This window comes from Cetorhinus maximus, chromosome 15, assembly GCF_964194155.1.
Source record: "Cetorhinus maximus chromosome 15, sCetMax3.hap1.1, whole genome shotgun sequence".
Taxonomy (NCBI): Eukaryota; Metazoa; Chordata; class Chondrichthyes; order Lamniformes; family Cetorhinidae; genus Cetorhinus; species Cetorhinus maximus.
The window spans coordinates 55,281,805-55,307,689 of record NC_135893.1 but is presented as its reverse complement, the minus strand read 5'-3'; the positions used below and the strand labels follow the sequence as shown (position 1 = coordinate 55,307,689).

Genomic DNA, 25,885 nt, shown 5'->3' with positions numbered 1-25,885 from the left:
GCATTCCCTAGACCATGTGTGACCTGTGGCACCTGTGTGGGTCTTTAACACCACTTGAAAACCCTGATCAAGGAGAGGCACCAGGGCTTAGTTGAAGGGTTAAAAGTTTCACTGAAATCATGTATCTCCACCAGGCACAGCCCCAGATGAGGAACAGACCATGGCTCCTGCTGCAATGGAAGCTCACATAATGTAATGATAACTCAAGACACTGTCATTTTATTTCAGCACACTCCAACGTGCAGGAGGGGTTAACAGAGGCAACGGCAGCTGAGGCAATTTCCCCTCAGAGGAGTAAGGAAAGGCCCAGTGATGTTCAACTTCATGCAGAAAATGAGCCTCGGGTGTATTCAGCAAAGCAGCAGATTCTTAAGCAGCAGCATCAAATGTATGAGGATTCGTTGGAGCTTCCAAAGGCAGCGCAGTCCCTTGCACAAATGATGGAGGGATACATCTATGCCATGAGTGGCTCCATCTCTTTGACATGTAAATATATGGCTTCCTCCACTGAGAGAGTGACAACACTCACAGAGAGACACATAGCACCACATAGATGGAGGGAGTACACAGAGCTCCATAGCATAGCTTCATCCATGAGGCCTATGGAGAAACAAGTAGGTGAGATAGGCCAGCCATGTATCTCCCTGTTACCAGGAGTTGAACCACTCCAGACAACCAAAGGGGTGCATGTGGAGCCTGAAAGGGCAGAGAAGGAGCAGGCTGAAGGCAACGGGGGCTCCTCTCAAGGCACTTTGATAGCTTGGCCCAACAGTGACACCAATGCAGCATGCTGGACTGAGGTGGCCCCTACACATATACATGTGGTCCTGAATGTGCTGGGCTGCCAGGACCAAGAGGATGCAGGCCACAGCCATCTAATAAACCCAAGCAAGAAAGACAGCAGCCTGACTTCACATCATCTCCAGGAGCAGGGGACCCTGTAGATGTGACCATAAGCAAGTCGTAAATGCATGGACTAACACTTGGGGTTTCACTGAGTGATAATACTTTGTTGACCGCAAAAGAATTTAATGTCCAATGAGAGCTAAAAATCTTGACATTCAATGTAGAATGACTCATGTTTTTATTTTTATGCAACAGCTGACCCTCCTCAGATATGGAATCAAATAAATCGATAGTATGTAAAAGCAGAGGCCTCATGAGCACCTGTGTTGACAGAGACCTTGACTGACAGATGCAAAGAGATGCTAAAGGTCAGCAAGGCTGCTTCTGGGGAAGAGCTTTTTGGTTCAGTGGCCCTTGCACTTGCCCTTTTATGAAGCACCTGCTGATCTGAGAGTCGTAAGTTTCTTTGCCGCACATTTCACTGTCCTGTGAGCTGGGTCCTGTGAGCTGGGCCCTGTGAGCTGGGTCCTGTGAGCTGGACCCTGTGAGCTGGGTCCTGTGAGATGGGCCCTGTGAGCTCGGTCCTGTGAGCTGGGTCCTGTGAGCTGGGTCCTGTGAGCTGGGCCCTGTGAGATGGGCCCTGTGGCACCATCTTCATTGGCTGGCACCTGTTGAAAGACCTCATGCTTATCCTCTTCCTCTGAGGATACGGCTCTCTCAATGTCTTCCCCTGCCGCTGGAGCTCCCCTGGCTGCTGCACACCCGCTCAAAGTGGCTACATCCCCAATCTGTGCCTCTGGCCTGAAAGCATAGCAAAATCAGAAAAAGGTAGGGAGTTTTTTTTATATTCGCTCTTAGGATATGAGTGTCACTGGCAAGTCCAGCATTGCCCATTCCTAATTGACCTTGATAAGGCAGTAGTGAGTCAACTTCATGAACCACTTCAGTCCATGTGGTGTAAGTACACCCACAGTGCTGTTAGGGAGGAAGTTCCAGGATTTGACTCAGTGACAATGAAAGGACAGTGATATAGTTCTAGGTCAGGATGGTGTGTGACTTGAAGGGGAACTTGCAGGTCGTGGTGTTCCCATGCATCTGCTACCCTTGTCCTTCTAGGTGGTTGATGTCATGGATTTGGAAGGTGCTGTTGAAGGTGCCTTGACAAGTTGCTGCAGTGCATCTTGTAGATGGGACACACTACTGCCACTGTATGACAGAGGTGGAAGGAATGAATGTTTATGGTGATAGGTAGGGTGCCAGTCAAGTGCCCTGGATGGTCGTGAGCATTGTTGGAGCTGCACTAACCCAGGAGAGTGGAGAGTGTTCCATCACACTCCTGGCTTGTGTCTTGTAGATGGTAGACAGGCTTTGGGAAATAAGGAGATAAGTTACACACTACAGAATTCCCAGCCTCTGACCTGCTCTTGTAGCCACGGTATTTGTATGGCTACAATTAAGTTTCTGGTCAACAATGACCCCATTGATGGTGAGGGATTCAGTGATGGTAATGCAATTGAACATCAAGGGGAGGATGGTTAGATTCTCTCTTGTTGGACATGGTCATTGTCTGACATTTGTGTGGTGCAAATGTTACTTACCACTTACCAGTCCAAGCCTCAGTGGTGTCCAGTTCCTGCTACATATGGACATGGGCTGCTTCAGTATCTGAGGAAATACGAATGGCACTGAACAATGTGCGATCATCGGCAACCATCCCCGCTCCTGACCTTATATTGCAGGGAAGGTCATTCCTAGTTGCCCTTGAAAATGTGATGGTGAGTCACCTTCATGAACCATCGCAGTCCATGTTGTGTAGGTACACGCACAATGCTGCTAGGAAGGGAGTTCCAGGATTTTGACCCAGTGACAGTGAAGGAACAGCAATGTAGTTCCAAATCAGGATGGTGTGTGACTTGAAGGGGAACTTGCAGGTGGTAGTGTTGCCATGCATGTGCTGCCCTTGTCCTTCTAGATGGTAGAGGTCGTGGATTTGGAAGGTGCTGTCAAAGGAACCTTGGTGAGTTGCTGCAGTGCATTTTGTAGATGGTGCACACTGCTGCCAATGTACACCACTGTAAGCAACTGAAGATGGTTGGGCGAGGAATCTACCCTGAGAAATGCCTATAGTGATGTCCTTGGGCTAATATAATTGACCTCCAATAATCACAACCATCTTCCTTTGAGATAGGTATGACTCCAACCAGTGGATACCCCTCCCCCACCCCACAATTCACAATTACTTCAATTTTGCTGGGAAATGACCTGATAATTGGCTGTTTTAGGCCTTTAAGCCTGCCACCGATTTGCCAGACAGTGATCTGTCTTGCTGCCCACATCAGGCAAAATTGGTCAATGGCAGGATAACTTCAGGGGGCTGGCCTGGCCCAACCAACAATGGCCCCCCCTCTGTATCCATTCCCATCTCTACTGGGGGAGGGGGGTTAAAATTCTGCCCAATCTTTCATTCTGCCTGTGTTTGTGCGTCTATGTGTGGGTGTCTTACTCGGGGCGGCTAACATGTGAAACATGGCCACATTCAGGGAAGTGGGAGAGAAATGGCGGGGACTTGAAGTTTCTGAGCCAATGAAACAGGTGCGAAGGGGGGTCAACCAGATGCAAGGTTCCTCCAATTGGTCACGACAGCTGAAGTGAAGCTCACCGATGTACACAGCATTTTAAAATGTTTGGATGCAAAAAGAGGAAAAAAAAACGGTTTCAGTGTCTGAGTCTCCATCAATGCCTCGACCAAAGCAGAAGTGAGAGGTTTTACTTCAAAGAAACCAAGGAAGAAATAATTGTATTTCTCTATTTTCACATGATTTCCCCATTTGCGTTTTTGTCCAAAACATAAACACTGCTGGCAGTTTCTGAGTGAGGGATCCTTACACGTGTACGAGGGCTGGAGACACGGATCCTTCAGACAGAAGCATGTCGTATGAATTGTTAACTGTGTGAGAAAGTGTGGCGGTAAGTAGTGAGTGTTATCCCAAGTGTGGTATTAAACATCTTATGCTCTTGGCTAACAACTGCTCTCTGCTGGGTCCACCTCATAAAGCAGAACATCGCCAATGGCCACGTTACACCTCCGGGCAGCGGGAGTCAGGCACCGAGCCACAACACTGGGTTCCCGAATCCCCAGCTCCTCGGCGGAACGGAGCACAACAGCTTCATCCCATTAGAGAATTAAGTCAGGATGCAGTGACTGGAGATACCGCCATAGCTTGGATTTTAAAAGATGGCGGTTTGTAAGTGGATGGTTGAAAAAAAAGCGTAGGATTTGTGTTTCACTGGGTTGGTTTGAGGGGATCAGGTTGTTTCCAATTTCCCTCCTAATTTAAGAGAGAATGCAACAATTCCCAGTGTCGGGTTTAAGTGTGGGGAGGATGGGGAGTGTGGACATGAGAAGCCACAGAATCGAGCGGAACTGTGGCCTTAATGGGGCCAATGAAATATTGGCAGTTATAAGAGTGTGTCGGAGTGAGAGGTTGGAGTGAAAGGGGATTTTAGCTTCCACTTGCTGTGAAATTTCCCTGTCCGTAATATTTGTATGGTTTTTTTTATTTGTATAGTTTGTATGGATCATGCAAACCAGGGAGGCTCAAGTTTGTTCACCACAACCAGTGAGAGTAACTTAACCCCCTGGGCAAAACGGACTCAAAGACTAGTAGAGTAACTAGTAGAGTAACGGTGCTTGGGGATTGCGATAACTCACCTGCCTGGCCTGACACCGGCTGTGAGCTTTTCAAAAGCGGAAAGAAAAAATCTGATCCTGCGGCTAAACATGAATTCATACTTCTTAACAAGAGCAATAAAAAGCAGCAGGTGCAGCCTGAGACTAGACTTTCACTAACTGGCAATGATCTGTAGTCTGACAGCTCTGGGTTACAAACTGGTGTTTTCCTTAAAACGGCTAAAAATAATTGGATTAAAACAGTGACATTTTATTCAGTTGCATGATTAGTGAATTGGAGTGGTTCCGTGTGACTGTTTTGAGTTCTGAATATCTCCCCTTTATTAACTGGAATTAATATATTAAAAAAAACAACTATGTTACAGCTTAAATATTAACCCTGTGACTGGCTGGGGCAAATACACTGTTCAGTCTGACATTGAGTCAATGAAACCAGGGAGAATCGTTCACATGTGTATTCTCTGGCTGTGGGTGACATTGGCGAGGCTGGATTCACCGGCCAGGCCAGTTGGGTTGGTGGTGGGCGATCTCCCTGAGTCACTGCAGCCCCATGTGGTGAAGGTACATCCAGGGTGGTGTTAGGTCGGCAACTTCAGACCCTGGCTTGGCTAAGAGGAAGGGACCGGGGGTCTGGGTGGTTTGTGACTTGGAGTGGGGTGGGGGAGTGGTAATGGGTCCCCCGCACCTGCTGCCCTTTGCCAATCTTGGTGGTAAAGATCACGGGGAGGGAGATTCTGATAAAGTGACCTTGCTGAGTTGGTGCTGTGCATCCTGCAGTGCGGGGAGGGTGAAGGTTAAGCCCAGTGTCCAGGGCACCAAACAAGCAAACTGCTCAGTTCTGGGTGGTTCTGAAGTAAGGAGACTATTCCATCAAACTCCTGACTTGGACCATGAAACATGGTGAGGAGACTTTAAGGGATGTGGAGGTGAGCCACATGGTGCAGAGTACCCAGCCTACGGCCTACCCTTGGAGCCACGGTGTTAATGTGGCTGCTCCAGTTCTGTCTTTGGTTTATAGTGACCCCATGATGATGGGGTACTCGGCAACACTGGTGCTATTGAATGTGGGGGCCTGCTGCTCGGGTTTTCTCGTGCTCAAAGTTGTCGTCCTCGTGTACTGAGCCGCACAAAGCGGGCAGGCGCCCGGTTTCGCTGTGCCTGTGTGCCTGAGCCATCTGACCTGAGCTGGGCATGAAGGCTGCAGTTGGCCGTGACCGGAGTTGGAGAGGGCTGTGGGGAACAACCCGTCAGTATTTCCCTAGATCACTTGTCGCTGCTTGTCACCGACTGGAAATTACCGACGTGTAAATGTCAGGGGAGGGCGCAGTGGGGTCGGCTCTGATCCCCTTCACGACGGGAAAGTCCACTGCCACCCAAGCACGAGAGACATTCTTCAGTGAATCGAGGTCCTAGAGGATGGCTGCGGTGGGATAGTCCGAGTGCCAGTCAATGCCTTTTGGTGATGGGAAGAAGGGATAGTGCCGCTGTCATTCTCAATTAGTCCTGTCTGTTCCACTTACAAATGATTAACCATTTTATCTTTTTCTCATTTTGACAGTCTTCCCCCGTCCTGCAATCCCCTTGATTACTGGCTCTGATTGTGTCTTTCCATCTGACTTTTTAACTATAATTCTAAGATTTGTGTGGGCTTATTTTTATGCTGCTGCGGTTTTGTAAAGCCGAGAGAAATTCTCCAGCTATCGCTTCTCAACATCTTACGTTCATTCTATGAGAAACTTGCAAAACGTTGCACTCTGGCTTGGTGCAGAATTAGTGCAGCTGCATCTCCCAAAGCTGGCCAGCAGCACCATAGTACACAGCACACAGAGCTCGGGCGGCACCCCTGCTCCTTTTTACCCCTGGCTATAGCACAGCCATTCTCAGTGCTTCAACTCAATGTCATTTTTGGCTCTTAATGCCAATGCTCAGTTGCCCCAATACAACTGGGAGGCTTGCTGGGTCATTTCAGAGGACAGTTAAGAATCAACCATATTGGTGTGGGACTGAAGTCTTGTATAGGCCCAAGGGACAGTACTGAGCCATTGGATATTTTTATGACAATCCAACAACTTCATATTCACTGAATTCAAATTTTTCGAGGAGGTGACAAGTTGTGTAGATGAGGGTAGGGCAGTTGATGTAGTCTACATGGACTTCAGTAAGGCTTTTGACAAGGTCCCACATGGGAGAATGGTCAAGCCCATGGGATCCAGGGTAATTTGGCAAATTCTATCCAAAATTGGTTTAGTGGCAGGAGGCAGAGGGTGATGGTCAAAGGTTATTTTGCGATTAGAAGCCTGTGATGAGTGGTGTACCACAGAGATCGGTGCTGGGACCCTTGCTGTTTGTGATGTATATTAATGATTTAGACATGAATATAGCAGGTATGATCATTAAGTTCACAAATTATAGGAAAATTGGTGGTATGGTAAATAGTGAGGAGGAAAGCCTTCGATTACAGGATGATATAGATGGGCTGGTAAGATGGGCAGAGCAGTGGCAAATGGAATTTAATACTGAGAAGTGTGAGGTGATGCATTTTGGGAGGACTAACACGGCAAGGGAATACACAATGAATGATAGGACCCTAGGAAGTACAGAGGATCAGTTGGACCTTGGTGTACATGTCCATAGATCCCTGAAGGCAGCAGCACAGGTAGATAAGGTGGTTAAGAAGGCATATGGAATACTTGCCTTTATTAGCTGAGGCATAGAATATAAGAGCAGGGAGGTCATGTTGGAGCTGTATAAAACGCTAGTTAGGCCACAACTGGAATATTGTGTGCAGTCCTGGCTACCACACTATAGGAAGCTTATGATTGCACTGGAGAGGGAGCAGAGGAGATTCACCAGGTTGTTGCATGGGCTATGCGTTTCAGCTATGAAGAGAGACTGGATAGGCTAGGGTTGTTTTCCTTAGAGCAGAGAAGGCTCAGAGGGGACCTGATAGAGGTATACAAAATTATGAGGGGCATAGATAGGAACAAACTGTTCCCCTTAGCGGAGGTGTCAATAACCAGGGGGCATAGATTTAAGGTAAGGGGCAGGAGGCTTAGTGGAGATTTGAGGAAAAGTTTTTTTACCCAGAGGGTGGTTGGAATCTGGGACACACTGCCTGAGGGGGTGGTAGAGGCAGGAACCCTCACAACATTTAAGAAGTATTTAGATGAGCCATAGCATACAGGGCTACGGGCCAAGTGCTGGAAAACGGGATTAGGATAGGTGCTTGATGGCCGGCACGGACACGATGGGCCGAAGGCCCCGTTTCTGTGCTGTATAATTCTATGACTTAAATCATCAAACTGCCATGGTGGGTTTGTAAAAGTGAATTATTTGAATTATTAGCCTCGTAACATGGAGCACTCCATCACCGCACCCAACATACTTCCCAATTGGAGTCCCTGGCTAGAGATCAGGAGCAGGATTCCTGGTTCCTCTCTCATCTCCCGTCAATGAAAGTTCCTCCCCTTTCACTGCCAACTCCACAGATCAGTCAAGTATGAAGATCGAAGCTCGGGACTTTCCTGGGCCCTGTGTGTGTGTGTGTGTGCGTGTCACATTGCATCCGCTCATGGAGGGATGAGGAGTTCCCGCTCTGCAAAGTACCATTCAGGTTGTATGAAGAGGCCTTTAGTGAGATGTGGATGTCATTCGGTCCCGCTTCAGAGAGCAGCACTGAACGATGCAGATCGTGAATCGATTTTCTGTACTTTCATTTGTTTTTTTTTACTGTAGATGTTACTGAAGTATTGCAGGGCCGGAATCATCTTTCAGTGCAACCTCAGTGCAACCTCTGTGTCGTTGTTTCTTGTTTTCACCCCAGCTGCAGCTGTTTTGCTTTAACTCACCCCACCACACTAATACTGCCCAGAAACAAAGAGCCTTCTGCATCTTCTCAGCACAATCTAGAGGCTCCCTCATGGAGGAGGGGTAATTTCACCTGATCACCATTTGTTGACAGCTTCTGGTGGTAACTCTCTTGCTGACCACTTGTGGAGATTCCCCATCGGTAGCATTAGTGGCTTCACCACGATGACCCGGACAGCATTCATCCCTCAACCAACAGCCTATCAAAAAAAAAACCCAGATTAACAGGCACCTTCATATCGCTGTTGTTTGTGGGATCGTGCCGTGCGCAGACTGGCAACCGTATCAGCCCTCATTAAAATGTCAATGGTTTAGCCTGGGATGAAACCCCTTGAGGTATTGCTGAAGATTTGATTAAGTGCAAATGGTACCAATACATCATAACTAGACCCCCTCCTCTCCCACTCCCAGGGACATATTTCCTTGTTTACAGAGTTAAAGAGGAATTATTTTAGTATAACTAGAAGACCATAAATGACAATTTAATTAAAGAATGTTTCCTTAAACTTTGCGAACTTTGAAACCCCACAATGTCAAAATTCAACCCCTCCTGCCCAGTGACTCGGAGACTGGTGATGATTGAGCTGGCTTATGACTCTACGTGTCTCATTTTTAACCTTAAACCACATCCTGACCTTTTCTTAATAGGTGACGTCAATGATCTTCACGATTTATTTGAATGTTCCATCTATTTATTGTAGTGTCGAGCGTGTCATCTGAAGGATGGGGTTCAGTTTTTATTTCTAGTACCTGACCAGTCCCCTCCCTTTCCCCCCCCACCCCACCCCATCAACACTCTGCCAGGGAGACAATGGCCATCCAACGACGTCAGCACACAGCCGCTGTTTCTATCCAGTCACACAGATGCCTTTGGGGTCACAATCTGCAACTAAAAAGCGGGCTCGAAGAGTGAGGTGCCATTTTCTGGCCGATTGGGCGTTAAGCAAGGACTGTGAAGCTGGTAAGTGGTAAAGTGAGGTAAACTGAAGTGGGGTTAGGACTAAACCCACTGGCTCGCAGATGGGATGTGGCTTTACTTCCAGTCGGCCTTCTTACCGCAACAACCAATGCTGTTGACCATAGTTTCTTGTTTTTTTTTTCACAACGCTCAAGAGTCTGTAATTCCTCTGATTTCAGAACCTTGGTCCAACCAGCTGAATTATTATGTAGCCTGCGTTATAAACAGGCATCATCAACTGCTTGGGTCCTGTAACGTTTTAATCAACAATGATTCGAAGCTGAGGATTTTTTTTTTAAAAACTCCCCACTCTCTGATACCCAGCAAATGTCCGCATTAAGAAACTGAAATGAAGGAACAAGGCTGTGTAAAGCTTGGGTAAAGTCCACCGAGATGGCCCAGGTGTCTCAGTGAGCGGAGGGTAGTTGACGCCAAGGTTGAGCTTTCTGAGAGTGGTTGTAAAAGTGAAACAGGACAAGCGTAGAGAGAGAGAGAGAACATTAAGTGAATATTCATCACCGAATTGTGGAATATTTGTCGGATTGAGCCATGCCTGTGGAAGAATACCGGATTTCCAGCCTTGATTCTAACCGGGATCCAAAGAAAACTGGGAAAATAGTTAGGAACTCACTGGAGGTTGGGGGGAGGGTTTTTGGGACGGGTTTCTTCGGACAGTTGAAGTCTGCCTCTTGTGAAATGCTCTTTATACAGCGGAGTAACTTGGTGTTTTTGCGAAAGGCACCGGGAGAAGGGATGACTGGGCCAGACCCTCCCTATGTCCTGCTGAGAGGGCCGGCATTGAAGAGCAGCCAGAATGAGAGATCAGAGGGACAAATCTCTTTTTACTGTGTCTTCATTGAATCCTTTCCAACAGCATCAGTCGGTTGCCACAATGATTGTTTATCTGTTGGAGAATCGGCGGTGGCCGCGGATTACTTCCTGAAAAGCCACAGGACTGGTGGGGGGGGCGGGGGGGGGGATTATTTGATATTGTCACACAAACTTTACCCCCTTTGGGGAATAATGGGAAAGGATCAGCAGGTTGAATATCAACGTGTTTGAACCACATAAGGAATGCTTGGTCCTGGGACCAGGAGCTTCTGGCTCAACGACAGTATAACTACCCACTGAGCCACAAGACCAGCTGAGTCCCCATTAAAACCAGGATTGGCTGTAGTACCAATACTGAGTAACTCTGGCAGCTAATACAGCAATGTCCAGTGCCCTCTGCTGCTCTCATCCAAGCTTTCAAATACAGCATTTTATTCCAGGTTTATGTCAAAATAAAGTAATCAACAGTGGAAGGAACATTGGGCCTGACATGCACATACAACTAGGCAGTAAAGATTGCTGAACTGTCCATAATATATTGTGCTATGTGTTGGAGTAGTTTTATAAGAAGGATCAATGTTAGGGATAAACAATCTTAATAAATATGGTAAACACTGTCAATGGACCTAAACACCCACAGTAACAAGCTCTGTCATCCACACAACCTGTCCCACTCTCAGATACCAACTCCTCATCTCACACACACATGTCCCACTCTTAGACACCAACTCCTCACCGTACACATGCAATCTGTCCCACTCTCAGATACCAGCTCCTACTTGCACAAACAACTGGCTCAAATCTCAGGTACTAGCTCACACACTGGCACCCGCTCATGCACACACACAGCCTGCTCCACTTTCTGATACCAGCTCTTTCATTATCCGTGAAAGTACACAGCCCTGTAACAGTGTGTGAATGTACACAGCCCTATATCAGTGTTGAATGTACACAGTCCTGTAACAGTGTGTGAATGTACACAGCCCTATATCAGTGTTGAATGTACACAGTCCTGTAACAGTGTGTGAATATACACAGACTTTTATCAACATTTGCATACATACAAGTCTGGATCCTCTGTAAACTCTGCCCACACCCCTCCCCATTTTATGTAGCTCACTTCAAAAATGATCTCCCTTTGCTACCTTTATGCTTGCCTGCAAACTCTGTGCTCCCTACTTCTTTCCAAATTCTGCCTTCTCTTTGCTGCTTGTTAATACATGTGTTCTGTATGTGGTTTTATCTCAGTGTAAGTCATTGTCTTATATACGTGGTGTGTGTGGTGTAGTGACGGACCTGTACTTCATCAGACAAGTGACCCTGATGTTAAACCTGGTGCTTCTCCTCCACAGAAGGTTCCCACAATGAGCTGCCTCTGGAGGATCCTGCTGACCACAGTGCTCCTTCTTCTCCTGTGTAGACGGGCACAATGCAGTAAGTTCAAACTAATGGCACTTTGCGTTGAATTTCAATTGTGCCATCCTGTAAACAGTGGGGGAGAGGTGGGGAGATTGTTGCAGGGCTACCAGGACTGTTCATGGTCCTCGTGTGATGAGGTGTTCCAAATTAGCAAATTTCAAAGCAGCCTCTGCCTGAAACATGTAGGGGGTCTGACCTGCTCTCTCAGAGGCCTGCAAACAACATGATGTAGAGTGGGGATGGGGTGGTAACCAATGTTAAACTTCTGACAACCAATTGGAGGAGGAGGAAACCAAAATCAATCTTTGCTCAGTTTTAGATTTATTCAGAAAGTGAAACTTTATAAATGTATATCTCCTAACTCTACAACCCACCAGCAGTCTACCAAAGTGTCCCTTTATATCTGCTTAAGTAATTGTCCAATGAGTTCCCCACCACCTGTATACACATAACCTTAATTTATACAATCAACAACCAAACCACCACAATTTTCAGTAATTCTACCCGCTGTTCCCATTGGGCAGATAATTTTGTAATAACACAATGTGTTAATTCTATCACCCAAATTAATTAATCGCAAATTTAAAAAATGCACCAATGTTTGTGCTTCAACTGAAAATTACATTTCTACTCCATTCAATGCTCTTCAGTCAATAATAGACTCAAGCACTTTTTTTAACAAACAAGATTATTATTCTGTCTGGCTTGTGCAACACTTATTAACCCATTAATCTCTCTAAACCCCTGCCAAACCACTTAATTGGATTCCAGCCTGGATATTATTCTATATGTAAACCTGAACCCCACCCCCAAAACTCTTGATTATATTGCAGCCATTAATTCACTCTGGGAATCCATAACTCTCTATATAAATCCCCTCGATTATATTTCAGCCTGCAACTAACTCCTGGGTATCTGTTATTCTATATATAAAGACCCCCACAAACTCCTCAATTATATTTCAGCCTGCAATTCACTCCTGCAACACCCCAGCTTTAAAGAAGTGTCACATGGGCTTGAAATGTTAGCTCTGTTTCTCCCTCCACAGATACTGCTAGACCTGCTGAGTTTTTCCAGCATTTTCTGTTTTCCTTTCCCTCACTCCTGGGTATCTGTTATTCTATATATAAAGACCCCAACAAACCCATATTTCAGCTTGCACTTCATTCCTGGGAATCTGCTATTCGATACATAAACCACCTAAACCCCTCCATTGGATTCCACACTGTAACTCACTCCTGGATATTATTCTATTTATAAACCCACAACCTAGCTCCAAACAATTTGATTATATTCCACCTTGTAACTCACTCCTGGGTATCTGTTATTCTATATAGAAACCCCTGAACTCCTTGATTATATTCCCGTCAGCAACTCACTCCTGGGTGGTTTGCTGATAATATCAAGTGAGGTGGGAAGGTAAGCTGTGGGGAGGACACAGAGAGGCTGCAAAGAGATATAGACAGGTTAAGGCAGCAAGATGGCAGATAGAGCATATAAGAATAGAAAAGCAGAATTTTTTTAAAAATGTGTGAAACTTGTAAGTGTTGATATTCAAAGAGACTTGGGTGTGCTTGTACAAGGAATGCAGAAAGTTAGCATGCAGGCACAGCAAGCAATTAGGAAGACGAATGGCATGTTGGCCTATATTGCAAGGGGATTGGAGTACAAGAATAAAGAAGTCTTGCTACAGTTGCTCAGGGTTTTGGTGAGACCACAGCTCGAAAACTGTGTGCTGTTTTGGTCTCGACATTTAAGAAAGTAAATACTTGCCCTGGAGGCGGTACAGTGAAGGTTCACTAGGCTGGTCCCTGGCATGAGGGGGGTTGTCCTATTATAAAAGGCTCAGTAAATTAGTCTTATATTCTCTGGAGTTTAGAAGAATGAGAGGCGATCTCGTTGAAACCTACAAATTTCTAAGGGGGTTTTCATAGGGTAGACGCTGAGAGAATGTTTCCACTGGTTAGGGAATCTAAAACACCCGGGCCTCATCTCAGGATAAGGGGCCAATCATTTAGGACTGAGATGAGGAGAAACCACTTCACTCAAGTGTTGTTAATCTTTGAAATTCTCTAGGCTAGAGGGTTGTGGGCGCTCCATCATTGAATACATTTAAGGCTGGAATAGACAGATTTTTGGTCTCTCAGGGAATTAAGGGATATGGGGAACAGATGGGAAAATGGAGTTGAAGCCCAAGATCAGCCACGATCGTATTGAATGATGGAGCAGACTTGATGGGCCCTATGGTCTACTCCTGCTCCTATTTCCTGTGTTCTTGGTAGCCATTATGCTACATATAAACTACCTAAACTCCTCAATTAGATTCCAGCCTGTGACTTACTCCTGGATATTTGTTATTTTATATAAAAACAATGCTAACCTGTCAATTGTGTTGACACTACAGGAGATCAATTCATTCATTCACTGTGGTGAAGGGCTCAAATCTTGTGAGATAAGTGAAAATGGGGCAGTCAAATTAAGAAGGAAGTCTGGGAACACTTTCATGCAACAGGAAAACAAATGCCGAATATGTTATGGGAAAAAAAAGCCAGTTAGGTCAGAAGATTATTGGATACCTTTCTGGAGAGGGAAGAGAGAGAGAGAGGGGAGATGAGACTGAGGATGTGAGGAGAAGTTGGGTAGCTGGGATTAAGGGATATGGGAGAAGGCGGGTAGGTATAGTTGAGATATTTGGGGAGAAGGGGAGAGGTGATATTGAGGGAGATGGGGAGAAAATGGGTAGGTGGTGTTGAAGGAGATGGGCGAAGGTGGTTAGGTGGGGAGGCAATGGCATAGTGTTATTGTCACTGGGCTAGTATTCCAGGGACCCAGGATAATGCTCTGGGGACCCAGGTTCGAATCCTGCCACGGCAGATGGTAGAAATTGAATTCAATAAAAATCTGGAATTAAAAGTCTAATGATGACTATGAAACCATTGCCGATTGTTGTAAAAACCCATCTGGTTCACTAATGTCCTTTAGGGAAGGAAATTTGTCATCCTTACCTGGCCTGGCCAATATGTGACTCCGGACCCACAGCAATGTGGTTGAATCTTAAATGCCCTTTGAACAAGGGCAATTAGGATGGGCAATAAATGCTGGCCTAGCCAGTGACACCCACATCCTGTAAATGAATGAAAAAAAAAGGTGTAGTTGAGGCAATGGAGAGAAGGGGGTTCGGTGGGATTGAGCAATGTAAGAAGGTTATTGGTGAGGTTGAGGAATTTGGAGAGAAAGTGGGCAGGTGAAGTTGGTCTGTTAGAAAGGGATGGTTTGTTGATCTTATCTTGTTTGAGTTTTTGTATTATTTTGAAGGTTGGGGTGACACTGGCAAGGCCTCATGTATGACTTATCCTTAGTTTCCATCAAGACATTAACTATCATCCACACACTGTGTGACTAGAGTCATATATAGGCTCAGACTGGGTAAGGACAGTCGGTTCCCATCTCTGGTGGACATTGGTGAGCAAGTTAAGTTTTTACACCAATCCAGTAAATTTCAAATGCATTTTTTTGGTGCCAGCCCATTAACTATTAGATTATTTGAATTTAACTTCATTATTTGTAATGGTGGGATTTGAACTCATGACCACTAGATTTTTGGTCCAGAACCTGGAATCTGGCTTCACAAGGATATAGGACACAACTGTCTCTCAGACACCCCTTGACTTCAGTTTCTTTACTACTTTAAGTCAACGGTTAGAAAGTTAGAATGAATGAATTGAAGTTAGAAAGCAATGAAATGTGAAAGAAGTTCTCTCTGAAAAATTATGAGCATTAACTGAGGAGGATTCCAACATCTGAGGCCATCTCACTGACACCTCCCAGAACACAGCTAGTTTTCTCAGGAATTGTAAAATAAATGCACACTTTAGGCAGATTTAGATTGCGTTGGGTTTGTTTAGGTAGGCACTTCTCTCCCATTCCTGGCTCTCCCTAGCATCAATGAAATTAGAACTTATTACCCCGTTTCCTACTACAGCTCATTCATCACCAAGGCCTCAGAACTGTGAAATTCCTCCCCTCACTCAGCAATTCCAACCTCCTACAACCTACAACATTTAAAACCTTGTGCATTGAGTCAGCCTGCACTTTAACTCTGCACCCTGGGGTGGTCCTGGGTTCTATTCCAAACTATCTGATTTTAGCTGGGTTGTGATGGGGACAGGGTCACTGGCCTCAGTGCCCTTGATTAGGGAGGGAGAAATCCAGTCGGGGTTCCGTCTCTGCTCGTTGAACAGTGTGGGAAAGAAAGTGAATGTGCAGCCATTAGGCATGAACAGGATTGATATCAGGCATCATGGTTGGGTGTATTATGGGGCAGCCCAACACTCAGAGTAGATTCACATGGGAGGAACTGGTCAGTAGGGCAAGGTGTCCTTTCAGACATTATGAAAATATAACCCAGTGAGTCAGTGCTTTCAGGGGAGAAAACCTGGTAGGGATGAAGAGAGCAACAATGTTATTCATTAAATAGCAAGTAGAAAATAATTCAGTTTCATTTTGTTCCAAATGACTGGCATGTGACGAGTGGGCTTGTGACCCATGAGTGTGTGAGCCGGGCAGGAGTGTGAGCTGGGTTGGGGCATGAGCGGGCAGGGGCATGTATGGGTAGGGGCATGAGCAGGCAGGAGGACGAGCCAGCAGAAGCGTGAACCAGCTGGAGTATTAGCTAATTGGGATCTGAGCCGCAGTATTGGACATGATCTGACATTTAGCCCCTCTCTGTCAACTATGAGGTGTTGAAGTGAGGCCGGGTTCAGAAGCCAATGTTTGTATGTGACCGGAGGTCTAGCCTGCACAGTTACTTTATGGTAAAATTCCACTCACACTTCAACCTCGAACTGACAACAGCGCTTTGAATATTGAGAGTCAGTGGAATCCCTCTGAGACTGGCCAGTCAGATGCCTAAAATCCTCAACCAACTTCAAATTGCCTCACTACAATTGACTTGCACACTTCTCTCTTGCACTCTTCTCTCCTACTCCCCTGAAATCACTGATGCAGTAGCGGGTGTAAGAAATGTGAGAGCTGAGGATAGAGTTTCAATGGAATGATCCATTGCGGACAGTCTTGCTAATGCACCCAGCTTCCACTCAGTGAGCAAGTGGAAGAAAGTCAAATATGATTCCTTCAGGGTGACTTTGTTGCTACTGAAAGTCCCACTTAAACATAAGATTGGGAGCCTTAAGAGTCACATGTGCTGGGAACGTAGAGTGACATGGATTAATGATAGCCAAAATTGATTTATAAAAAGCTAGTTGTGATTCACAGGCTAATGCTCTGGGGATCAAATCTCACCATGGCAGCTGGTAGAATTTACATTCAATTAATAAATCTGGAATAAAATAAAAATTAGACTTAGTAATGGTGACCATGAAACCATTGTCAATTGTTGTGAAAACCTATCTGGTTCACTAATCCCCTTTAGGGAAGGAAATCTGCCATCCTTACCTGGCCTGGCTTACATGTGACTCCAGACCCACAGCAATGTGGTTGACTCTTAAATGCCCTCTGAAATAGCCTAGCAAGCTGCTCAGTTGTATCAAATCCACTATAGAAAAGTCAATAAGGAATGAAAATGGACGGACTACCCAGCATCTACCTAGGCCTTCACTGTCACTAGGTCAAAATACTGGAACTCCCTCCTTAACAGCACTGTGGGTGTACCTACACCACATGGACTGCAGCAGTTCAAGAAGGCAGCTCACCACCACCTTCTCAAGGGCAATTAGAGAGCGGCAATAAATGCTGACTTAGTCAGTAATGCCCACATCCTGCAAAAGAATAAACAAAATTTAGAGCTTTTTGAAGATATAATGGAGTGTATTGATAAAGAAAATGCAGTGGACATGGGTTTTGAAAAGGAATTTGATAAGGTGTCACCTTGGAGACTTGTTAAAAGCAAGCTATACGATATAGAAGGAATGGGCAGCATGGGTAGGAAGTAAGTTAGAGGACAACAAACACTAGTGGTTAATACATGTTTTTCAGACACCCAGGGTCAGTGTTAACAGGATTGCTCTTCTCAATATAGATAAATGATCTGGACTTGGGCAGAGGGGGTATACAGGAGAATAAAGAGCATGGTTAACTGTGAAGATTGGACAGATAAAGAAAAAAATTCTGTTCATACAGGATCATTGACATCCTCAGGATGTCCTAAAGCACTTCACAGCCAATTAAGTACTTTTGAAGTGTTGTTTAGGACAATCACATCAACCTATTTTCACACAGCAAACTGCTACAAATGACAATGAGATAAAGGACCAGATCATGTTTGAACAATGTTGGTTAAGGGATAAATGTTTGACAGGGAAATATAGAAGGCATATTAAATTTAATGCAGTGAAATGTAAGTAAGGAGATGAAATATATACCAAATGATAAAACTCTAAAGGAGCAGAGACTGATGGGGTCAGGTACACAAATCTTTAAAAGTGGAAGAACATGTTGATAACACTCTTTTTCTAAAGCATATAGGATCCTCGATATATGGATTGGGGAAGGATGTTAAAGTAAGGAAACAATGTTAAATCTATTCAAATCAATGGGACACAGGATACCTATTTTCAAAGAGCCATCTAAGGTGTAATGGACCAAATGGGGAAAGGGCAAAGGAATGGGACTAATTGGATATTTATTTCAGGGATTCAGTACAGGTTTGATGGACTGAATGGCCTCCTTCTCTGCTGTAAAATTCTATGACCCTTATGCTGAAGGAGCTCCCAGTAAATGACCAATCACACAGACAAGGGAGTAATGAACCCAACAGGATCACCATAATTCACTTCAGTCATGGTTGAGGACCAAGCCCAATGCTCTAGGGAACAGTGTTCAAGATGGGGGATGTTGATGCCAGCACTTGAGTCTTACAACTTGTAAAAAAATATTTAAGTAACTAATTCATGTGCTGCTTGTAACAATTACAGAGAAAGGTTAATTTTAATGAAATACTTTAATCTGTATAAAGCCCTTAACTTCTTGGGCTTCACACATACAATAAGTTGTAGTGAATGTTGTCATGTTGACAAATGCAGCAGCCATCTTAGGCACAGCAAGCTCTCACAAACAGCAATGGATCTTCCACATCTATGGTGTGAGTTGAGGGAGGAAGCTGTATCCAGAATGAGTCAATATATATAGAGGAGTTAACCCCCCCTCCCCGCCCCACCCATTAATAACATCTTATTCCAATAATCTCTTCCAAGCTACAGGTTGTGATGACCTAACCTGTGTCACCGACTACTTGCAGCACATAACATGCATCTGGAGAGTTACAGCTCCACAGGAGCCTGGAGTTTCGTACCATCTTACTGCAGCATCGTAAGTATAGAATTATTCAAAGTTGCATCTTTGGTGATCTGTGACATAGTGAAGCAAAATTGAAACCAAATAACAAACAAATCACACACTTCACATCATTACTTACATCATTCGCTCTTACATCACTTGCTCTTATATTGCTCGCTCCTACACCACTCATTCCTACACCACTCGCTCCTACACCGCTCATTCCTACACTGCTCGTCCCTACACCACTCATACCTACACCACTCATACCTACACCGCTCACACCTACGCCACTTGCTGTTACACCGCTCGCTCTTACCTCACTCACTATTACATTCCATAGTCTTACATCTTTCAGCATTGTATCACTTGCTGTTGCAACATTTGCATTTCATCACCAGCTGTTACATCACCTGCTCTTGCATCGTTCACTCTTTTTTATATCACTGGCTGTTATTTCATTCACTGTTACATAGCGCACACTTGCATCGTTCATTCTTATGTCACTTACTGTTATTTCACTCACTCATGTCACACGCTTTCGTGTCACTCACTGTTACGTCATTCATTGTTACATCGCATGCTTTTGTACCACCAGCTGTTACAGTACTCACTCGTACATCACACTCTGTTAAATTGTTTGCTCTTACATCACTGACTGCTAATTCATACGCTCTTACATCATCATACATGCTGACAGCAAAGGTAGCAGCAAATCTTTCATAGTAACAGATTCCCAGAGTCACAAGCTGCTGATGAAAATGTTTGTTAAATTTAACAGTAAGTTGAACATGTGTGAAAACGAACATGTGCACCACAGGTAAATGTAACTTTTCAGTCCATCAAACTCATCCTTCCAGGTGAAGGGGCCAGTCCCAAATTTTCCCTGTTCCACAGGGTACCAAGTGATGGCCCAATCTCATAGAATGGCAAAGCAGAGGAAGGACGCAATATGATGAGGTTCTAGGGGCAGGTCCACATGGTAGCGCACCCAAGAAAGGGTACCAGTGAAAGAGTCCAGTCTCAAAGGCAGGGCAACAGGCAAAGGACCCAGTTCCACTGGACACCAGCAGAAGAGCACAGTCCCACAGCGCAGGATATCAGGGGAAGTGCTGACCCCCAAAGTGCATCACACCAGAAAATGATCCAGTTCCACAGGGTGAGTACCAGAGGAAATGTTACTACCACTGTGCAGGCCAGTAGGGAAGGGCCCAGCTCCAGAGTGCAGGGCACTGGGGAAGTTGCCAAGCACACAGGGAACTAGGGGAGAGCCCCAGCCCCACAAGGAAGGACACCAGAGAAAGGGTCCAGTCTCACATGGCACCACGGAGAGAGCCCAGACATATGGCAAAGGGCACCAAGGAAAAGACCCAGCCCAAACGTGCTGGTAACCAGGGGAAGGGTCATGCTCCACAGTGCTGGACAGCAGTGGAACAGCCCAGTACCAGAGTATAGGGCACCAGGGGAAGGCCGACACATGCAGCGCAGGACAGCATCAGCGGATGGGCACAGCCACACAAGACACCAGGTAATGGGCTGAAGACATCACCAAGATTGTAAGGAAAAGGAGAAGACAAGGTAAAGCAGGAAGCAGTGACACTAAATTTGGTTTTAGAGGCAACAGTGTAGCAGGAAAGGGAGTCAGAGTGGGATAAAGGGATTCACAGCTTTGAAATTGAGAAGAATGGGTTAAAGCCACAGAATGAGAGAGATGGATTGAGAGTGGGGGCAGATAATTCGAGAGACAGAAAGAGGGAGAAGGACAGATTGAGAGTGAAGGACAGTGAAACAGAGGGACCAGCTGGAGAGGGAAACAGGCAGATGTAAAGGGGGATGGTGGAGTTGGCTAGTTGGATTGAGATGGGGCCAGGCACAAATATGGAGAGGGACTGACTAAGACAGATAGGAGGGAGAATGAATCAACAGAGAGCAACAGAATGATAGTTAGACAGAGGGAAAGAGACAGCAAGAGAAAGCAAGAGATGACAGGCAAGTGAGTGGATGGAAACAGAACTAGATAGAGAACAAATGGACACACAGGCTGTTGATGGGCAGAACATCAGGTATAGAGAAAGCTCAGTAGACAGACTGAGCTGTGAATGTCTTTGAAGTCAGGCTGACTACTTGGATGTCTGAGCTCAGACGTTGTGGTTTCCCCTGAGATCTGGAGCTGTGTTTGAAGTATATTCTGTGCAGAGTTAATGTTATTGTGGTGTGGAGATTGCAGCGCAGTCACTCCCGCTCAAGCCCTCTCTCTGTATCTAGTATAAATAGAATTGTAAAACTTGCATAGCGAACCACTGGTGAAAAGAATAACAGAAATTTGCCGCAGTGCAATGTCATATGAATAAAGTGACATCACTAAACATTCCACTGACTTATTCGGGCTTAAAATACAAATCGACATAAGACCATTTTACAGTTCTGTGGCCCTGGGGAATTTCCAGTCTCCCCAGGTCATTTTTGAAAAGGTTTTATTTCAAGCTGTTTGTACTACTATAAGATTTTTTTGAGTATTTTTGGGAGTTGTTTCATTACTCAGATAATAACTCTATTGAACTTGAAAAAGAAATAAAGTTTCCCACTGAGTCTCACTGTCCCTACCACATCACTTGCTATTTTAGTTTACTATCACTTTTTTGCAACCTATTCCAGCTGAATTCAGTGCTGCTTTCCACCACTATGTCAGTTATGTTTCAGTGAGTAGCGCACTTGTCTTAGACTCAGGAAGTTATGGGGTCAGGTCCGATGAGACTTGAGCCCATAATTCAAGCAGTATTGAGTCACGACTGTGGCCGTCAACGTGACTCCAGGATGGCATGTTGCCTCCCTGGTGCCAGGGTTCGGGATGTCACTGAATGGCTGCAGGGCATCCTGAAGGGGAGGATGATAAGGCAGAGGTCATGGTACATGTTGGTACCAATGACATAGGTAGAAAGAGGGATGAGGTCTTGCATCAAGAATTCAGGGAGTTAGGCAGTAGACTAAAAAGCAAGACCTCTCGGGTTGTAATCTCTGGATTACTCCCAGTGCCACGTGCTAGCGAGCTCAGAAATAGGGGAATAGCACAAATGAATACTTGGCTTAAGAGTTGGTGCAGGAGGGAGGGTTTTAGATTCCTGGATCACTGGGACCGTTTCTGGGGAAGGTAGGACCTGTACAAGCAGGACGGTCTACATCTGAACCAGAGCGGGACTAATATCCTTGCGGGTGTGTTTGCTAGTGCTGTTGGGAGGAGTTTAAACTAATTTGGCAGGGGGAGGGGACACAGAATGTTAGCAGAATAGGGACACATCATAATACAGTAAAACAATCAAGTCAGAGGGAGTACAGCTGCAATAAGCTTCAAGGGAGTAAGGCAAGGCTGGATGGCCTCTACTTTAATGCCAGGAGTATTACAGGTAAAACGGATGAGTTAAGGGTGGGGATTGACATGTGGAATTGTGATATAGTAGCCATCACAGAGACGAGGTTGAGGGAAGGGCAGGATTGGCAGCTCAACATTCCGGGATATAGAATCTACAGGCAAGACAGGGGAGAGGGTAAAAGAGGAGGAGGCGTTGCATTATTAGTTAAGAGGTCGTTACTGCAGTAAGGAGAGATGTATCTTGGAGGGGGTATCAAATGAAGCTTTGTGGGTAGAGCTTATGAATAAAAAAGGGGCAACCACATTATTAGGTGTTTATTATAGACCCCCAGATAGTCAGTGGGAAATTGAGGAGCAAATATGTGCACAATTTGTGGAGGTGTGTAAAACAATAACAATAGGGTAATTATATTAGGTGATTTCAACTTTCCCAACATTAATTGGGATAGACATAGTGTTAAGGGCTTGGATGGAGTGGATTTCTTGAAATGTGTACAGGAGAATTTTTTAGGTCAATATGTACAGGTTCCAACAAGGGACGGCGCAGTGCTGGACCTAATTCTGGGGAATGAAGCCAGACAGGTGGCTGAGGTTGTGGTGGGGGAGCATTTTAGTGACAGCGACCACAACATGGCACAGTTTAAGTTTGTTATGGACAAAGAAATAGACAAGTTGCAAAAAAATGTTTTGGATTGGGGGAGAGTGAATTTTAGTAAAATAAAGCAGGATCTGGCCAAGGTAGACTGGGAACAGCTACTTATGGGTAAATCTACAGAGGAGCAGTGGGGGGTGTTCAAAAAGGAAATGGGGAGGGTACAGGCTCAACATGTTCCCGCTAGGGTGATAGGAAGGAGTAACAAGCCCAGAGAACCATGGATGACCAGAGATATTCAGGTTACGATGAGAAGGAAAAGAGAGGCTTTTAGCAGGTACAAGGGAAGCAAATCAGCAGAGGCATTAGTGGAGTACAGAAAGTGCAGAGTGGAGCTTAAGGAAGCAATTAGGAAAGCAAAGAGGGGATATGAGAAAGCTCTGGCTGGTAAAAGTAGGGAAAATCCCAAGAAATTCTATAAGTATATCAATGGAAAGAGGATAACCAGGGAAAGAGTAGGGCCCATAAGGGACCAAGGGGGCAATGTATGGGTGGAGCCAGAGGAGATCACTAGAGTGTTGAATGAATACTTCACGTCCGTCTTCATCCAAGAGAATGAGGATGAAGGTATCGAACTTGGGGAGAGAGACTGCGAGGTTCTTAAGCAAATTGATATAGGGAATGACAAGGTATTGGAGGTGTTGGCAGGCTTAAAATGGACAAATCTCCAGGTCCGGATGATTTGTGTCCCAGACTGCTGAGGGAGGCAAGGGAGGAGATCGCAGGAGCTCTGACCCAAATTTTTAATTCCTCTCTGGCCACGGGGGAGGTGTCAGAGGACTTGAGAACAGCTAATGTGGTTCCGCTATTTAAGAAAGGCTTTAGAGATAAGCCAGGGAACTACAGGCCAGTGAGTCTCACGTCAGTGGTAGGGAAACTATTGGAAAAATTTCTGAAGGAGAGAATCTATCTCCATTTGGAGATGCAAGTTTTGATCAGGGATAGTCAGCATGACTTTGTCAAAGGGAAGTCATGCCTAACAAATTTGATTGAATTTTTTGAGGAGGTGACCAGGTGCGTAGATCAGGCTAGTGCAATTGATATGGTTTATATGGATTTCAGCAAAGCCTTTGACAAGGTCCCGCATGGGAGACTTATGAAGAAGGCAAAGGCACATGGGATACAGGGTAATTTGATAAGGTGGATTCAAAGTTGGCTTAGTTGTAGGAGGCAGAGGTTGATGACAGAAGGATGCTTTAATGACTGGAAGCCTGTGTTCAGTGGCATACCACAGGGGTCTGTGCTGCGTCCCCTATTATTTGTCATTTATATAAATGACATAGATGACTATGTGGGGGGTAGGATTAGTAAGTTTGCGGATGACACAAAGATTGGCCGGGTGGTTAACAGTGAGGTTGAGTGTCTTGGGCTACAGGAAGACATAGACGGGATGGTCAAATGGGCAGATAAGTGGCAGATGGAATTTAACCCTGAAAAGTGTGAGGTGATACACTTTGGAAGGAGTAATTTGACAAGGAAGTATTCAATGAATGGCATGGCTCTAGGAAGTTCTGAGGAACAAAGGGACCTTGGCGTGTGTGTCCATAGATCTCTGAAGGTGGAGGGGCATGTTAGTGGGGCAGTGAAAAAGGCATATGGGACACTTGCCTTTATCAATCGAGACACAGATTACAAAAGTAGGGAGGTCGTGTTGGAGTTGCATAGAACCTTGGTGAGGCCACAGCTGGAGTACTGTGTGCAGTTCTGGTCGCCACATTATAGGAAGGATGTGATTGCACTGGAGGGGGTGCAGAGGAGATTCACCAGGATGTTGCCTGGAATGAAACATTTAAGTTATGACGAGAGGTTGGATAGACTTGGGTTGTTTTTGTTGGAGCAGAGAAGACTGAGGGGCGACCTGATCGAGGTGTACAAGATTATGAGGGGCATGGACAGGGTGGATAGGGTGCAGCTGTTCCCCTTAGTTGAAGGGTCAGTCACAAGGGGCATAAGTTCAATGTGAGGGGCAGGAGGTTTAGGGGGAATGTGAGGAAAAACCTTTTTGCCTAGAGGGTGGTGACAATCTGGAATGCACTGCCTGGGAGAGTGGTGGAGGCGGGTTGCCTCACATCCTTTAAAAAGTACCTGGATGAGCACTTCGCACATCATAACATTCAAGGCTATGGGCCAAGTGCTGGTAAATGCGATTAGGTAGGTAGGTCAGGTGTTTCTCACGTGTCGATGCAGACTCGAGGGGCCGAAGGGCCTCTTCTGCACTGTGATTTTGTGGGTGCTGCACTATTGGAGGTATCCACTTTTGGATAAGCCATGTCAGCTCTCTTGGGTGGACGTAAAAGACCCCATTTCGCTATGCAAAGAAGGACCTTAGTGGTTCACTTGGTAGTGCTTCTTCCTCTGAAGTGGAAGTCCCTGGGTTAAAGTCCCACTCCAGGAGCAGAACTTTAAAGTCCCCCACTGCCAGGTTTGTTAATGGATCCATGCTGGTTGGTGAAGTTAAAGCTAAGGCACAGCTGCTTTCTTTGCTGGAGAGAGTTTATTGATTTAGTCCACAGTGAACACTATTCCAACACCCCAGTGTCCCAGCTATCCCCATTTATAGGTGTATAAATAGCCATCAACTGTTTAACAATGTAATTGCCATTAAGCCTTAATGATGTAATTAATAAGACATTGACAGGTTTGCAGGCTGGGGTGGGGGTGAGAGGGGGCCCATAAAATTATGCGGGCGAATGTCCTGCCGCCGACCCACCTAACCCTAACCTGACAATGATTTTATGGCCCCAATTTTTAGGCCAGTGTGGGGAGGTCAGAGATCGGGGTGTGAAGCCCGGCAGGTTAGCCTGTTTGGGCTTATGCAGAAAGTGGTGGGGGAGTACCTTCTTCACTGGCCTCCTTTTCCAACAGGCTCCCCCCCACCCACAAGGCCTGTCACCCTGGTGTCCCTTCCCCTCCTTGCCCTTTGCAACCCAGTCCCTACCCCTCTTCTCCCCCACCCCCAGC

General features: G+C 45.6%; 1 protein-coding gene across 1 annotated transcript in view; it reads left to right on the top strand.

The window, feature by feature from the left end:
* Nucleotides 1-9,244: 9,244 nt before the first annotated feature.
* LOC144690692 (interleukin-21 receptor-like) overlaps nucleotides 9,245-25,885 on the top strand; it is a 103,142-nt gene continuing 86,501 nt past the window's right edge. Inside the window, exons 1-3 of the mRNA XM_078558439.1 lie at nucleotides 9,245-9,365; nucleotides 11,546-11,627; nucleotides 18,824-18,938. Of these exons, the coding sequence (XP_078414565.1) occupies nucleotides 11,558-11,627; nucleotides 18,824-18,938 (185 nt within the window). The 5' untranslated portion in view covers nucleotides 9,245-9,365; nucleotides 11,546-11,557. The remainder of the gene's footprint in view (nucleotides 9,366-11,545; nucleotides 11,628-18,823; nucleotides 18,939-25,885) is intronic.